The 17,495-nt window shown below is 36.5% G+C and overlaps 1 protein-coding gene across 5 annotated transcripts in view; it reads left to right on the forward strand.

Annotated features, from left to right (window-relative positions):
• The window catches only part of KLHL24 (kelch like family member 24), a 39,557-nt gene extending 25,103 nt beyond the window's left edge, over positions 1-14,454 (forward strand). For 4 of the 5 annotated variants that reach the window (XM_032630269.1, XM_032630267.1, XM_032630268.1 and 1 more), the window contains 3 exons: positions 2,862-3,050; positions 4,153-4,341; positions 9,382-14,454. In XM_032630269.1, the coding sequence (XP_032486160.1) occupies positions 2,862-3,050; positions 4,153-4,341; positions 9,382-9,582 (579 nt within the window). In that variant the 3' untranslated portion in view covers positions 9,583-14,454. Of the gene's footprint in view, positions 1-2,861; positions 3,051-4,152; positions 4,354-9,381 lie in introns of those variants that run through there. The other variant, XM_032630270.1, reaches the window with a different exon arrangement.
• Positions 14,455-17,495: the final 3,041 nt, after the last annotated feature.

Below are 17,495 nucleotides of genomic sequence, written 5' to 3' on the forward strand. Positions count from 1 at the left end.
AAATAAAAGCAGCATACTTGCTCGCACATTTTTTTTTGAAGTATAGATGATTTACAATATTGTGTTCAAGTGTACAGCATAGTGATTCGTGTTTTAGGGGTGTTGTTTGTTTGCAGCTTATATTCCATTATAGGTTATCATAAGATATTGAATATACTGCACGTATATTTTTGTCTGGTCCCCTAGTACTCTCTTCTAAAAAGATTGCTGCCTCTTAAGCCCTCTCTTGAAGACATTTTAGAGCCACCAGTGAGAAAGCAGAACTGCTCTAGTTGGAACAGAGATAATGTCAGGAACCCTTCCTACTCAGCCACCCATCAGTTCTGATTCCCTCCTCCTATCTCCCCACAGAAAGGTCTTGAAATCTCTATACTATAGAATACTAGAGCTTCTCAAAGCGCAGTTTGAAAGGGATTGTTAATTCCTAAGGATATTGATCTACTGTGTTGCTGCTGTCTATAAGAGCAATGAAATAATGAGGACTTTGAGGTAGATGTAATGGAAATAAAATACTAATAGAGTATTTTCTAAAACCACTGGTTTGTTAGTACCTACTATATTATATACAGTTTTGGTAGCTATACCTCAAGGATGACAAAATATTACTGGAAAGTGGCAGCTAAAATAATTAAGGTGTTGAAAAGCGATGAGGTCTTACTAAAAACATTATAATTATTTAGTCTGAACATACAGAGGCATGTGAAAAAGATTGATGTCTCAAATATCATATATGGATTGATGAACACAAATTTATTTGACAAATATTAGTATATTTGACTTGAAGGTGCCCAAAACTTGGAAGCACTAAATCAAGAAATAAAAGGAATCCTTCCTACCTTACACAGCAAGTACTCAATTCATGGAAAACAGTTATCCCAAAAACTACAATATAGGCTGAATTCAAACACAGAAAGTTATTTAAAGTTGTAAATGCACTCTGTTAAGGAAACCTAGGATGATTTGGAATATAGAATCTTAGAGCAAGAAGGCATCTTATAGAATATTTAATGTAACTTCTTTAGTTTACAAAGAAACTGAATCCAGAGAGATCGAGTCATTTGCCCAAGGTTGCACAGAAAGTGATAAAGCAGGGGTAAAAGCTCAGATTTTCCTAATCTAGAGGCCTTTTATCTTAAGGCGCACAGCATATATTTTTAGTTTATGCAGGTAGGGGAATAGTAATAAAGTTTAATCTTCAAAATTATATTATGTGATAGGTACTATTATTGTCTACATTTTTAAATTGAGGAAATTAAGATGGAGTCTCAGAGAAGATAGGTAAACTGCCCAAGCAAGGTCTTACTTGCAGTGGCAGAGCTAAATATGGACCTACCTCTCCTGATTTCAAAGCCCATACCTTTAAGTACTACATTGTGCCACAGTTTCCATACCCCTTCTAGCTGCATGACCTTGAATAAGTTACTTAACCTCTCTGGGCTGCCTGGTGTTGGGAGAACAAACCCACCAACAGATAATTTTCACATAATGTGAGAAATGCAAGATTGAAATAGCATTGGCTGCTGAGGAAATTTGGAAGAGTACAGAAAGATAGATTTGTGGACACACTTAAATGACAATGTATAAAGTTTGGCCTTGACCCTTAGGCATTCATTGTTAAACTAGTAAAAGGAGTTGATGAGGTGTTTTAGGAAGATTATTCTGTGGTTCAGAGAGTACAAGAGTGGAGGCCAGGAGTTTGAGAGGTGTGAAATGATATGGACCCCAAGGATGGTGGCAGTGGGAAACAAAAGGAAGGGACAGACGTGAGAGATGCTGTGAAAGAACGCTTGGTAGAACTTAATAGTTAATTAGATATGGATGCAGAAAAGAGTTGATGATGACTGTTCATTAAAAGAATTATAGGTGTTAAACAGGAGAGCTTTTTTTTTTCTTTTTTAGGAGAGCTTCTATAGGTTAAAAGTTTCTTGTATATCTTGTGATGCTTAATGGATTATTCTGCATGTAACTGACTTAATTAATGGCTTGTTGATTAGTTCATCTGCCCTACCTTCCTCATATTTGTGAAAAGAAAATGTACATGGAAGCCCTTTGAAATACACATTCTAGAGTTCATAATGTATCAGGTACTTTTCTAGGTACTGCAGGGACTAAATTAAAAAACAAGATAGGCCCTGCCTTCAAAGATCTCACAGTCTAGTAATCCTTACTTAATACTTTAGTTTCATAGCTTTTATTACTTTATAATATTCAAGTATTTTCACCATCCATGAGTATGAGCATTTATGCTAAATCCTGTAATTCTCAGTGCAAGCAATATTGCTCCTAAGGGGATGAAGATTGGTTCTTGGGCAGGTGAAAAAAAATCATACTGTTTCGTGTATAAAGCACAGATACAATATATAAACAGATATACAATATATCTGTGGTATTAAAAATTTCACTGGAGGGGGCTACTATGAAAAAAATGTCTAAAAAGGCTCCTTGGTGGTGGTGAGAGAATGATAATTTTTTTTAAAGGTCCAGAAACTGAGCTAAATATATTGCAATTACAGTTAGCAAGGGCTTTTTAAAGGGGAGAGATCCCTTAATTCTTTCTTTTTTTTTTTTTTTTTTTTTTTTTTTTTTTTTGCGGTACACAGGCCTCTCACTGCTGAGGCCTCTACCGTTGCGGAGCACAGGCTCCGGACGCGCAGGCCCAGCGGCCATGACTCACAGGCCCAGCCGCTCCGCGGCATGTGGGATCCTCCCGGACCAGGGCACGAACCCGTGTCCCCTGCATCAGCAGGCGGACTCTCAACTACTGTGCCACCAGGGAAGCCCCCATCCCTTAATTCTTTAGCCAACTAATTAAAAATTCAAACTTTTGATAATTAAGATTTCTCCATGTATTTTACGTATAGGTATATGTTGTTGGAGGCTATGATGGGCAAAACAGACTTAGCAGTGTAGAATGTTATGATTCCTTTTCAAATCGATGGACTGAAGTTGCCCCCCTTAAGGAAGCAGTGAGTTCTCCTGCCGTGACTAGCTGTATAGGCAAATTGTTTGTGATTGGTGGAGGACCTGATGATAATACTTGTTCTGATAAGGTAAGCCATGCTCTCTCTCTTTTTTTTTTTAAATAGAAATTACCAATGATATACACAAGAAGAGAAATATGGAAGGCCTATCAAGTAGGTAGTTTGGTCCCTTAGAGTGAGGGGGCTTTTAAAAATTGTCTGGTACTTTATACTTAGGGAGGAAAACATTTGAGTTTCAAGTTACTAAAGTGAGATCATAACATATCCAACAATTTTCTGTTAAAAGTGTGATCCAGTTTTTCTGAGATGAAACGGATCTCAGCGTTATACTATAAACCATTTTAAAACTTTTTACTGGTATAGTTTACAAAATCAAAAAATTATTCACATAAAACAATTGGGAAGTGAATTAGCAAAGGGTAAGATACTGTACTGCTTCCAACTGGGTCATTTTCTGCATACTTTGAAAATATTCTTAGAACAAAGAAAAGAAAACCTCTCTAATGTAAATATAGGATGGCTCAAAGCTGCTGCAGTTCATTGAATTCGTGAGACGAAAGAACATATGCCATCCTGACATCTCAGAAAATACCCCGTTTATTCTGCAAACAAGAGTCTAATGCCTAATTCATTTAGCAATAGTTTACTGAACTTTGTCAATCAATAAATTCTTTTCCTAAATTAAATTTTAATATAATGTCAAACGTTACATATTTAGAATTCATTAATTCAGAATTTGTGATAATTCAAAGTATACTTAATTGAGGTTCGCTGGTGTTCTTCTGAAGAAAGGACTCCCTAAACATGTGAAGAAATTATATTCAAATTGAGGCATACTTATCCTATATAACAGAATTTATAAGACTGTTATTTTATTTTATTTTTTTTGAAGACTGTTATTTTTAATGGAAAAAAAAAAAGCAAACCTGCTAGCCATTCATCTTGGAAACGGTCTGTGTTTCTTACTCTATTCTGCTTGATAGTAATAAATTTGTATTTCTTTTGAGAATTTCATAATTCAGGTATTTTACTCTCAAGCCAGCCTCCCTTAATTCTGTGAATTAATGGGATTTTATTTTTAATCATGTTTCTGTATATTGGCAGACTATTTATTATGTAAATTTGCATTTTTGTTGAGAAATTTTAATTAAGTACTTCTATATATTATTAGGTTCAATCTTATGATCCAGAAACCAATTCTTGGCTACTTCGTGCAGCTATCCCAATTGCCAAGAGGTGTATAACAGCCGTATCCTTAAACAACCTGATATATGTTGCTGGTGGACTGACCAAGGCAATATACTGTTATGATCCCGTTGAAGATTACTGGATGCATGTACAGAATACATTCAGCCGACAGGTAATAACATAAAACAGTCCAAAAGAATAATCAATGTAGGAGAGACCAAGTACAGGACCAGTATGAATATACAGTAACTTTACTATTTATGTGTTTCATGTATGCTTGGATTATTTCCCCCCCCAAAAAAATTTTTTTTTAAATAAATAAATTTATTTATTTTTGTCTGCGTCGGGTCTTCGTTGCTGCCCACGGGCTTTCTCTAGCGGGGAGAGCGGGGGCTAATCTTCGCTGCAGTGCGCGGGCTTCTCATTGCGGTGGCTTCTCCTGTTGTGGAGCGCGGGCTCTAGGCGCGCAGGCTTTAGTAGTCGTGGCACGTGGGCTCCAGAGTGCAGGCTCAGTAGTTGTGGCACACGGGCTTAGTTGCTCTGCGTCACGTGCGATCTTCATGGACCAGGGCTCAAACTCATGTCCCCTGCATTGGCAGACGGTTTCTTAACCACTGAGCCACCAGGGAAGTCCCTCAAAAATTGTTTAAACTCCACATAAAGCATATGGTATTCTTGTTTTGAACTCCTTCCAAGGAATTTATTGAAATAACTTACTTTTGTTTTTAATTTTTTAATTAATTTTTATTGGAGTATGGTTGGTTTACAATGCTGTGTTAGCCTCCACTGCACAACAGAATGAATCAGCCACACACATACAGGTATCCCTTCCCTTTTGGACTTCCTTCCCTGAAATAACTTACTTTTTACCATCCCATGGTAAAGTAGGTATTGCTCTTGGGCTGTTGGGTTTTTTCCCCCTTAACCTTTTTGAGACTCCTACTCCAGTTCTTATTCCTCTCTCTAGCACATTTTCAAAAGAGAAGAAATTCTCTCAAACTGGTTTCTTTCCTTCTGCAGTTAGAAACTAGGTAATTTGTTGTTTTTGCTATGAAGAAAATGGCTGTACTTGGGTCTCTTTCATCCACACTGCACTTGTACCCTTATATGGCCTTTACCCCTGCCCCATAAAGGCCTTCCCTTGGCCTTCTGTTTCATGGCTGTACCCTCTTTCCTTCCACCATCAAAATGCTTGATGGCTCTGATGCTGGAAATCTGGCTCTACCTGTACCACTCTAGAGAGATTGTACTCCCAAAGGTCATTAATAATCTCCTGAGTCTCATTCATGTTCTCTTGTTTTTTTCTACCCAACCCTTAAATATGGGTATTCCTTGAGCCTCTTTTCCCTGCCCTTTTTCCAGTTTATACTCCGTTCCTGAGTGATCACATTTACTGCCCAGTACTGATGACTTCAAATCTTATTCTCCATTAAAGCCTCTCTCCTGTGCTCCAGACTCAAATTTCCAACTGCCTATTTGATGTTTTCTGTGGCATTCCAAGACTTTAAAACAGAATTCACCTTCTTCCTCAAGTTTACTTCTTCTGTTTCCAAACAACCTAGTGAATGGAAAAACTCTGTTTCTCCCTGACAGCACTTCTGACACCAGATATGTGGGTTTATTCCCACGCCAACCGATCTCTGTCTTCAGCTGGTGTCTTACAATTCAATTCAGTTCTGACATGACCTGAAATTTGCTTCAGGTTCCACAGGTTAAGGACTCAGTCCCACAAGACTGCCACCCCTTCACATGCCAGTCACAAGTCTCAGGTTTTCACCAGTACTTCTGACAAATCAGCTATAAATCAAGGTTTCCACAGCACCCCCCCTTGGGTTCAGTAATTATGCTCAGGAAAACACTTACTTATGTTTACAGGTTTGTTATATGATAAAGTATATTACAAAGGACATAGATGAACAGCCAGATAAAGAAGTACCTAAGGTCAGGTCTGGAAGGGTCCTAAGCAGAGAACCTTCTGTCCTCATGGATTTGAGGTGCACCACCCTCCTGGGACATAGATGCATTTACCAACCTAGAAGCTCTCCAAATCCTATACTTTTGGGATTTTTATGGAGACTTTATCATGTAGACATGATCAGTTATAATTCAGTTTCCAGCCCTGCTCCCCTCTCCAGAAAAGGGAGGGTGGGGTGAAACTTACAAGCTTCTAATTATGGCTTGGTTTCTCTGGTGACCAACCCCCATCTAGGAGCCCAGCAGCAGTCCCTCCTTAGAACAAAAGACACTCCTATCAACCAGGAAATTGCAAGGGATTTAGGAGCTCTGTGTCAGGAACTGGGGGCAGAGGCTGATATGTATTTTCTATTATTTCACACCTAGAAACTTCATTTTTAAAATTTTTCTTGATTTCTCTTAAATTGAATCAATCCATCATATCAGTTCTGTGTCCTCAAGAGTTTCTCCTATTCTTTTACATTCCTGTGGTTCTTGCTTTTGTTCAGGTTCTCATCAGTTCTTACCTAAACTAAAACAGTATTTTCTAAGTAGTGTTCCTTTCTCTAATGTCTTGCTTTTCTAACCCATTTTACCACCAGTTATTTTTCAGCAAATCTAATTATGTCTCTTCTCTGGAAACGTACTGAATAAAATATAAAAGTTTTCCCACTTCATTCTAGGTCTCCTGTTGTCTGACCTCTTCTTGCCTTTTCAGCTTCACTTTCTTCACCTTTACCCAAATTACATTAAGTATCTGTTGCTTGCATTTACTCTCCAGATGGTATGTGTTCTTGCCTTGATTCATGTTGTCCTCTTAGCCTTTAATGCCTTTTCTACCTTCTCTATTTGTAATTCTACTCATCTTTCAAGTACCACTTCACAGTTACAGCAAACTGAGGTTGCCCTGTTCAGAATTAATCTCTTGTTTTTCTGATCTGTCACTACACTTAACACCTCTATAATGCAAGTGATAAATTTCCTTATAGTTATAAATGTTCATTTCTATACTGGAATTCAGTCTTCTTAAGGATACTGTGTTTTCTAACTCATCTCATGTATCTTGCATTGATTGATTGGTGCTCGGTAAATTTTTTTTTTTTTTTGGCTGCATTGGGTCTTCACTGCTGTGCTCGGGCTTTCTCTAGTTGTGGAGAGCAGGGGCCAGTCTTCGTTGCGGTGTGCGGGCTTCTCATCGTGGTGGCTTCTCCTGTTGCAGAGCACTGGCTCTAGGCACACGGGCTTCAGTAGTTGTGGCATGTGAGCTCAGTAGTTGTGGCGCACGGGCTTAGTTGCTCCCCAGCATGTGGGATTCTCCCGGACCAGGGCTTGAACCCATATCCCCTGCAGTGACAGGCGGATTCTTAACCACTGCGCCACCAGGGAAGTCCTGCCTACCCTTTTAATACTAATCAAATGAAAAACGATAAATCAACCGTAATTTCATGGTAGACAGCTATTTGAGTCAAAGGTTGTGGTGTTTTTAAATGCTTAGAATGTTGAATGACAGAAAAAGAACTGAAAAAATGAGCTTTTTTCCCCCCAGTCCTAATGGACCCAGCCTTTTTCTCTGTTTTTACCTCGCCATTTCCATGCCTTTTGACTTTGCATAATTCCTAAATTCCACTACTTGCTATTTTAAACATATTTTGCTTTTTAACTTTCATCAGGAACTTTTTTTTTTACTGACTGATGAAGATTTCTTTTTTACCCTTCTTCAGCGGACTAGGTATTTAAAATGTCGTTAAAGTTTAGAATAATAATTGAAAAGAAATCTGATTCTTTTTCTTTATTGTCGGCATTTTAACATTTAAGCATTAAGCATTATAAAAATAATAATTAAGGAGAGGGGTATATTTTACAATATTAAGATTGTGTTTCATTTAAGTCATGAAAAATAACATTAAAACTTCATGTATTGATGAATTATTTTTCTTACTAGCTGCCATTACTCTTGAGACTCTCATAGAGTGAAATAAACTACTATGCAAGTAATTTCCTGATATGAATGAATATCTGTTCTGAAGGTTGCTTGCTTCATTTAATTCTGAGCACTATTTATGAAATGATGTTAATAACAAGATAGATCCTATAATTATATAGTTTAAGAATCATCATCAAAGTGACTGTAAAGTTCAATAGTGCAAGCCAGCTTGTACTTGCAAACTAAGGATGTTGTCTTTTATTGTGTTCAGAACTTTCAGAATTTATAGAAAGAGCTCATTGTGCTTTAGATGGAAAATGTTATAGTCTGGTACATAATTGGTACAATTCATGGGTGGTATTCTACATAAAAGTTTGTCATTCACTGATGATAATGGGCCCCAAGTCAATATGGGTGTATATAAACTCTAATGTAGACATTTTAAAATACTCACTAATTCTTCTAGACCCAAAGATACTATCCTCTATTATAGAAATCCACCAAGATTTAATTTTTTCTACAAGAGTGAAATTTATGTATAGCAAATCTGATCGAGTAAAAATGTTTATTGTACTCACTGGTAGAACCCATCTCATTGTTGGTTATGTGGAAACAGGATAATATACAATAACTTTCTGAATTAAAGTGAAATTTAAATGGAAGAATAATTGACCTGCAGCATAACCAGATTCATGCAATAGTGAGACAATTTTAGTATAATTTCTTTCTTTGAAGAATCACTCTTATCCTTGCAAGAGTATTTGTTTTATATAGTAATTGTATTACTGACAGAGAAGAGTAAAATTTAGCTAAGAGTCTCATTGCATGGAAAGTTAACTATAAAATGTTATCTGGGGAGTTTCTGTGCCCCATCCAAGGCCCCTAATAACAGTGCTTCTTTAATTTGGTTATAACTCTCATTCATTCTTTCAACTTGTGGGTAATCCCCTATAATGAATAATGTTCCTACCCTTTGATCATGTAATAGCCACTTTCTATAATAAAGGACCTTCCTGTAATAGGAGAAGCAAATCTTCAAGGATGTTTTCATTCAACTACCATTAAGTTAACTAAAACCCTTCTCTCAGACCACCACCCCCACTTCACCTCCCATATCTTGACCCCAATTAGTGACATATATTCTATCTTAACACTCCCTTCACCCATGCAAATTTACCTAGTATTCACACATAGAGCGGGAGTTGGGCAAAAGGGAGCTTATTATTTCATGTCTCCTTTTTTGACTTGTTAAAGCATGTCTTATTTTACTTTTCAGTTTGCTACCAAATCCCTTACTGTCAACAGTTAATTTTTTTTTTTAATTTGGTTGAACAGGAAAACTGTGGTATGTCTGTATGTAATGGTAAAATATATATCCTGGGTGGAAGACGGGAAAATGGAGAAGCCACAGACACTATCCTCTGTTATGATCCTGCAACAAGTATCATCACAGGGGTAGCTGCAATGCCCAGGCCAGTGTCCTATCATGGATGTGTGACTATTCATAGATACAATGAGAAATGCTTTAAGCTCTAAAACCAGGATACCTCACCCAAGAAGCCACAGCAATCCAAGATGAGAGGTTTTAAAAACTCCAGAGTGGGAACTTGACATATCTCCTTTTTGCAATATGCACAGAAAAGTAAAAATAATAATTGTCGTGCCTTTCTCCCCAAAATGTCAATCTTTCAAACTGTAATAAAGCCTTTTCTGTAATTGGGGAAAAAAAAATTGTTGTTGTTGAAGGTAATAGTGGTCTTTGCTTGGGCTTTGAGAGTGTACCTTTGTGAGTATTTGTAAGAAACCTATGTGGAGTAGGAAATAATGTCTGCCTGCATACCTTTTAGGAATTTGTGATGGTTTCTTCATTTATGTATGTTTATCTGCAAGACTGTATATTCCTTACTTTGTCACATATATGTGTGTGTGTGTGTGTGTGTATATATATATATATATATACACATACATATATATATATATAATTGCATGGCAAGTTTTCATTTAGGTTGACTCATATAATGCTTAGAATACTTAGAATCATTCTAAGGTAGAAAAACCAGTTTTAAAAATCTTTGTCACTAAAAAATACATCCAAGTTGATTAATTTTATTGTGGGTTTTTTTCTGTAATTGATAAAAATGTAATGATGACAATCTGAGTATCATAAAATACTGAATTATTATGACTTCATTCTTAGAATTATTTTCTTATATTAAAGGTATTTTGGGTGGAGGAGATACAAAAGCAAGTGCCCTTAAAATGGAGATTAAAATTACATGTTAGTTCCTAAGAAAAAATCATCTAAGACCATTGAAGGGAAAATGACCCACTGTGGCTCTCAAAAGTATTTCTATATCATCTCTAAATCCTCTAAGGGATGCGCCTTTTCTTGAACATGGCAGAAGAGTTGAAATCCACTTTGCAATATTATCTTGTGAAAAACAGGGACAGATTTTCTCTGTAGCCCAGTAGGGTTTGACCTCATTACTATGGTGCTTTGGGTGAGGACCTCTTCCTGGTTATCCTACTTTTTTGTGAACAGCTAAAAATCCTGGGAGTCTCTACTGTTAAGCTGCCCTTAAAGGATAAAGCAGGGACCACCTGTCTCAGTGGGTCCATATTTCTTTTAAAATTAGCTATTTGAAGAAACTAACAGCAGTAGTTGCAGTCTTCTAAGATAAATCTTTCATTTGGTACCCATTGTGTAAAATAGTGATCAATATTCTCAAGCTTCTCCACATCAAATTGCCTTTGTCTAGCTGTTTCAACTCCAGTTTATAAAGCTTACTGGTTTTCAGAGAAGAGTGTAAAACTTTTTCTAAGGCAAATGGTATGGCAGGAACTATAGCGTACGTGATTATTGATATTCCTGGGTGGACAGATACAATTTAAAACATTTTAGGGATGTTCAGGTAGCCTGCTGTATTTCGACTTCCCCAGGCACTATTGTTGTCTCACATCATAATTATGTATTTGCCATAGGAGAAATGATGCAAATATGTGATTATAGTGTCACCAGATTTCTGTTAAAACCAAGGTAGTAATCAAAAACCTAACATTGATAAACTATTCTTTCTTTCTCATTTTAGAATGATGCAAAGATTTCAAATAAACCTGTACAGAGTCAACTTTTAATGCCTAGCTGGAATCTGAATTCTGAGGAAAACTCTAAAACACTTAACAAATCTTTAAGGAATTTTTATTTTTCAGATCATAATTTGAAATGATGTATACCTTTTTGTGATAATTATCAGAGCAATTCAGAAACCAGTTTTCTACCATTTTAGTTGAAAGACAATAGTAGATACAATTGGGATACTTGTTGGTAATTTTAGAGTAAACTTCTACTTCTGCATCATACCTTTTGTAGATAATGGAACCTATGTAGTTCAGAAATTCTTTGTGGTATATGAGAAAAGTGTTTTGTAAATGCTGAGAATTATACAAATGATACTTGTTATTTTCATGTGTATTTGTAAGATCATGCCCATCCATAAATAGACACTTCACACAAAGAAGACTTTCTCAACATAACCTGTATTTTAGTATTTTCGTCTATTATAAAAGTATTAACTATTTACTTGTATTTTGTTATACATTTATTTTTAATGTTCAGGTGTCTGTTGTAGTAAATTTGAAATCCTATAAATCAGAATTTGTTTAAACATGGACCTCATGCCAATATTGTTTAATTTTTTTCTCTACATAATTTAAAACTACATAAATTAAGTAGGCCACCAAGAACTTAGTTTGAGTCCTATGAAATTAAAGTAACAATTTTTAAAGTTACCCAACTGATACTTTAATTTTCTTAAATTATTTATTTTCCTTTACTGATTTTTGATAAATAATGATGTTAGCATTGATAAAGTAATAAAGAATTTTAGGGTATAATTAGTATATCAAAAGGGATTTATCAACCAAAATGGTATCAGATTATATTCATGCTGTCATCACATAGTTGACAGATTTTCTTTTGGTGGGTGATGCTCGTATAAGCCTTTGGGTTAGTGTGTATGTATATAGTCAATACATGTGTGTATATATGTAGATAGATGGTATGCTCATCTACACACATACAGACAGACATCAAGAATTTTATCAGTTTCTGATCAGAAAAAGGCACATAAAGTAAAAATTAGTTGACCTTATTAAATTCAATTCCAGAAGTATATTTTTTTAATTTGGGCATTTCTAGAATACTTTGTTACATATGAAAGTACATGATGAATATTAGGATGATGACTCATACAGTCAGAATCTATATAATGCATATACAGTTTTACAAGATCAGAAAACAAATTGACGGGAGATACAAGTTTGCTAAACCTAGCCATTGATATACCTCAGTGGGGAAGGAATTCAAAAGTATTTTTTGTGGGTCAACAGAAATGTACAGTTTTTTCTCCATGAACTTTAATCATTTTTCATGTGTTCCTATATGTGAGTGAGCTATAAAGTGGTCTAATTTTTACAACAAAAAGGCCTTCTTCCTTTTCTACTCTAATCTTCCCACTGACTTCACTGCACAGGTATGAAATGGTAGCCTATTGTATCTTCAGTAACCTTTTTTTTTCCCCTAGATGACTGAAATATAGGTATTTACTCCATTTAAACCAGGTGTTAACAAAAAAGTGATGTAAATACTCAGGGAGGGTATTAACTTGTCATTTTTGCCTAATTGGAGTGTTTAAAGTGCCATATCTGAGTAACTTGCAGTTCATGATTCTAGAGTAAATTCAGTTTGGTAAAGGGCTTCACACATGGTGGTGGTTAAACATTCATTTTTTTATATTTAGAAAGATGAAAATGTTTTGTGGACTGATACATTTTCTCTTAGTGAATATGAATTGTTTATGTATCTCTACTGTCATACCCTTTTGAAATGAAACTCAGGAAAATACAAAGGTTCAATTATACTACTTTTGTCAGTGTACAAACCAGGTGTATTTTTTTTTTCCTGTTGTGTGGATATGGCAATAGATTTTTTAAAAAGAAATGTGAGAACCCATACATGAAAAGAGAGGGTTGAATCATCAGTGTGTGCCTTTGTTTCTTGAGATTTATATGTGGAAAAGATACCTTCTACTCCAGACTGTATTTTCAAAGAGAAGAGATTGCTCTTTATGTGGTGCCAAGTGATAAGATAACGTCTCTTAAAGGCTTCCTGTGGACTGCCTTTATTTTCCTAAACTCAAGACACCAGTTAACCTCAGCATAATTTTGGCCTTTCTTAGAATTTCTTGTGCATTATATTGAAAACCAGGTTTATATCACCTCACCCCATTATTCCTTTTAGTTAAATAAATTCACCATACCAAGAAACCAGAATGGGGCAATTTGGTTGGCCTTTTAAGGCAGTAGGTTTGACTAGCTAGCTATACTTACTGTCACATCTAATGCTAGTCATCAGAAACCACTTGAGCCAGGAGTGTGAACTGATAATTCCAGAGACAGTTTCAACATACTTCAGACTTTTTAAAAATGTTTTTTATGAATGTTTTACATTTGTGTGATTGCCTTAGATATTAAATTTTTGTAGTGCTAAAGATCATCATTAAAAAATGTTTTGAATACCAGTAGTTATAACTTATTTTATGTATTGTCCCAAAGAAAAGAATTTGTTTTAATGTTTTCAAAATAACTGCATCTGAATTTGTTTATATGCCTTAAGTTCTCTAGTGCTATTTCAACTTTTCTTTCAATCTAAATAAAGCTTACCTTAGATAAGTTTCATACTTGTTTCCTATAGAGTAAGTTTCCCTTCTTGAATTTTTTAATGAGCACCAGCCTTGTGGTTGCTTGAAAGAAAATGTTAAGAAAGGTTGTTGGGTGTTTGGAGTTTTATTATATTGGGGGACTTTTTTTGTTTGATGCCAAGGTGCTTTTTAAGATATTAAGAAAAACATCTATCTTATGTTGATTAAACCCTTGTAAACATCATTTGCAATATCTGCATCTAAAGTCAAAAAAGTAAGTCTACTTATTTTTGTTTCATTCTTACGTACTGTTTTGTTTCTTTTGTTTTTTCTTCTACAGGCTCTTTCATTTATCTTTCCTGAAAAAGTTCTTAGTCTTTCTTTCTCCAACACCCCTCCCCATGGTTTCTTAATTTAAATCTTGTTGAGAGTTTCTGGAGCTATCTAAGACAACACGATTATAGAGTTGAACAAAAGCATAATATGCTTTACAGCTTGTACAGACTTGTGGCAGCCAAGTGTCTTTTGCTTTCAGATGCTCCAGAGTCTTCACAGTGGGGAAAAAAAAAAAAAAAAGCTTTGTATTTCTTTGTTTTCAATTTAGTTGCAGCACACTAATACTTATATGTCTTGTTTAAATATACTTTGTGCATAGTTGTCTTTAATTTTTAAAAAGTTGTATCTAATAAAAAATGTCTTTTAACCATTATTACTTGACTATGGTTGTATTAAATTTTATTTACCAAAAACTCGTTTTGTCTTACCTTAAATATATTCAAGTGGTTGTTTGAAAAAGGAGTGGGGGAAATTACAAGTTAATATATGTATTTACTAGTGTGTTCACAAAGTAACTAAAAGGCTAAACAAGAAGCTAAAAACGTTGGTGTGTATGAGGAATTGGTGGCTTAGGGACAAGTAAAAAGGCAACTTCACTGCATACTCCTATAGAATTGTGTGTAATTATATATAAATATGCACATAATCAATTTTTTAGTGTGAACCACATGTGTTACTATTCAGAATTTTTTTATTATGATTTTAATTTTTAATTATGAAAGTGATCCATAACATTTGCACTGTAGTGTTCTTTTGATTTGGCTCTCAAAAATACCCTTATAGTAATATCAAGAGTTAAGAAATTTTATTGCAGGTGTCGAAGAGGGCACATTGTTTACTGCAGAGGCAATGTCTAATTTTACATTAGCAAAAGTAAAATCTTGAAAAGATATGTTACAGAAGTGTAAGCAGGGGCTTCCCTGGTGGCACGGTGGTTGAGAGTCTGCCTGCCGATGCAGGGGACGCGGGTTCGTGCCCCGGTGCGGGAAGATCCCACATGCCGCAGAGCGGCTGGGCCCATAAGCCATGGCTGCTGAGCCTGTGCGTCCAGAGCCTGTGCTCCGCAACAGGAGAGGCCACAACAGTGAGAGGCCCGCGTACCGCAAAAAAAAAGGGAGTGCAAGCAATGCTTTAGCTTGTTATGCTTAGTTTTTATATTGTGCCATCAAAATAAAATGGCAAGTTAGAGTGTGTCTTAAATAAATGTTAAAGCTGTTTTCATTTCAATTAATTCCTCTGTAGCCACACCTGGAAAGTGGATAGGCATCATCGGCTCTGATTCCAACCGGTGCTCTGCCATAAAGCCATTTAACCTCTCTGAGCCATACTTTGCTTATTCTAGGAAATGCAGTCATAATACTTACTTTACAGGCTTGTTGGATAATGGGATGTATGTTGAAGAGTGAACAGAGTTCTGGCACAGAAGAGGAGAATATAAATGTTGATTCATTTTCTATGCATTTTGTCTTCAGGACAAAAATGCAGTATGCAAAGTTAGGGAAGGAGTTGAAAGAATTAAAAGCATTTGTTAGCTTATATTTGGAAAACCATGAGCAATGGGTAGAGAATAGAAGCCTCTCATAATTTAAATTTTCTCTTCAAAAAATAACCTGTGCTCTTAACAGAATGAGGGGGAAAAATGGGCTAAACCTGCCTTCTGCCTCTCTGCTATTCATTAACTGTTAATGGAAACTGAGAAAATCAAAAGGCATAATTTCCTCCTAATTATGTTGGGATCTTTTATATTTTTTATATGATGTTTTGACATCTTTGGGGGACCTTGCTGGCTGGGGAGAGACTGTTCCTCCCAGGACTGGCTAATTCCTAGAGGCAGTAAACAGCTTGTCAGTGAGCCCAGCTTTCATATATAAACCAACCAATCTCCTGTCCAAAACTCCAGCCGCCTCCTTAACTCTCACACACCAAACCAACATTTCCCGTGCCCTAAATCACCCTAGGGCCAGGTACCAGACTGCTAAGAACCACCCCTTGTGTCACCAAACCAGCTGGGATCATTCAAACTAGCCAACCCTAAACTGTTTACCCTGCTATGCCTTGATACCCATGGAAACCCCAGTAAAGGCTCTGTCCTATGCTTCCCCCTCATTTCTTTCTGCCTCCTGACTGACACTGGTGCTTCCCCTGTGGCCCTGTGTGACACACTGTGCCTCTTGTTTCTAGGAGAACTATAACACTAAACTTTTCTTTCAATGGCACTGACTGCTCTGTGTTACCACCCAGTCACCTCTATAAATTAAGACTCATAAGTCACATGTTCATGTTTATGTTTGAATAGCATGTTCAGCACAGAGGTGCTTAATGTTTTAGTGAATAAAACCACCAATTCTGTTTTTTATACGAGAGGCTCTATACCTTAAAACAGGATTTTTTTTTTTTTTTTTTTTTTTTGCGATACGCGGGCCTCTCACTGTTGTGGCCTCTCCCGCTGCGGAGCACAGGTTCCGGACGCACAGGCTCAGCGGCCATGGCTCACGGGCCCAGCCGCTCCGCGGCATGTGGGATGTACCCAGACCGGGGCACGAACCCGTGTCCCCTGCATCGGCAGGCGGACTCTCAACCACTGCGCCACCAGGGAAGCCTCCCATAGCATTTAAACATACTCTAGCCTCTCCCATCTTTAAAATCCTTTCTGCAGCCCCAAGTTCCTTTCTGGCTCTACCCTGTTTTTTAAAAGTCTCTCCTTTGCCTCACTTCTTCATACACCGCAATCTGGCTCACACACCACTACAGAAATCACATTTGCCAAGAGCTCCAATTACATCTTTGTTGTTAAATTCTAAGTCCCTATCTTATTTAACAAATTTGATGCCCCTGATGACATTTTCCTATCTTGTCTATAGCCATACTTTTCCTTCTCTTTCCTGGGCTCTTCCTCTGCCTCTGCCCTAAATCCTCAATCATCAGGCTTTCTTCTTACCCTGCAGATAATTATCCTGGGTAATTTTATCCACTACTATGGTCCCAGTTATGACTATATTTGATGGATCCTAAATCTAAATGTTCAGACAAGATACTTATATCCAAATGTCTTCTAGAAATTTCTGTATGAGTCCTTAATATGGGACGACTAGAACCTGAAACTCAAAAGCAGCTTTCTCCAAAAAGATTCATCTTGTATTTTCCTTTCTGGTTAATAGCAACAAAATTGACTGAAACCTAAGAGTAATTTTTCCTATTATTCAATCATGCATTCAAATTTTGAGTACTCACCTTGTGCCAGGAACTCTTCCTCTTTATATCTAAATCGATCTATCTGTCTATCCATCCATCCATCTTACTTTCCCTCCTCCCTACCAATGCCTTAGTTCAGGCCTTCATTATCTCTATGGAAGAGCCTTCTAAGTGGTTTGCCTAAGATCAAAATTCCTTGTTGGCATGTGACTGAAACAACAC

The sequence above is a fragment of the Phocoena sinus genome, chromosome 4, assembly GCF_008692025.1.
Source record: "Phocoena sinus isolate mPhoSin1 chromosome 4, mPhoSin1.pri, whole genome shotgun sequence".
NCBI lineage: Eukaryota > Metazoa > Chordata > Mammalia > Artiodactyla > Phocoenidae > Phocoena > Phocoena sinus.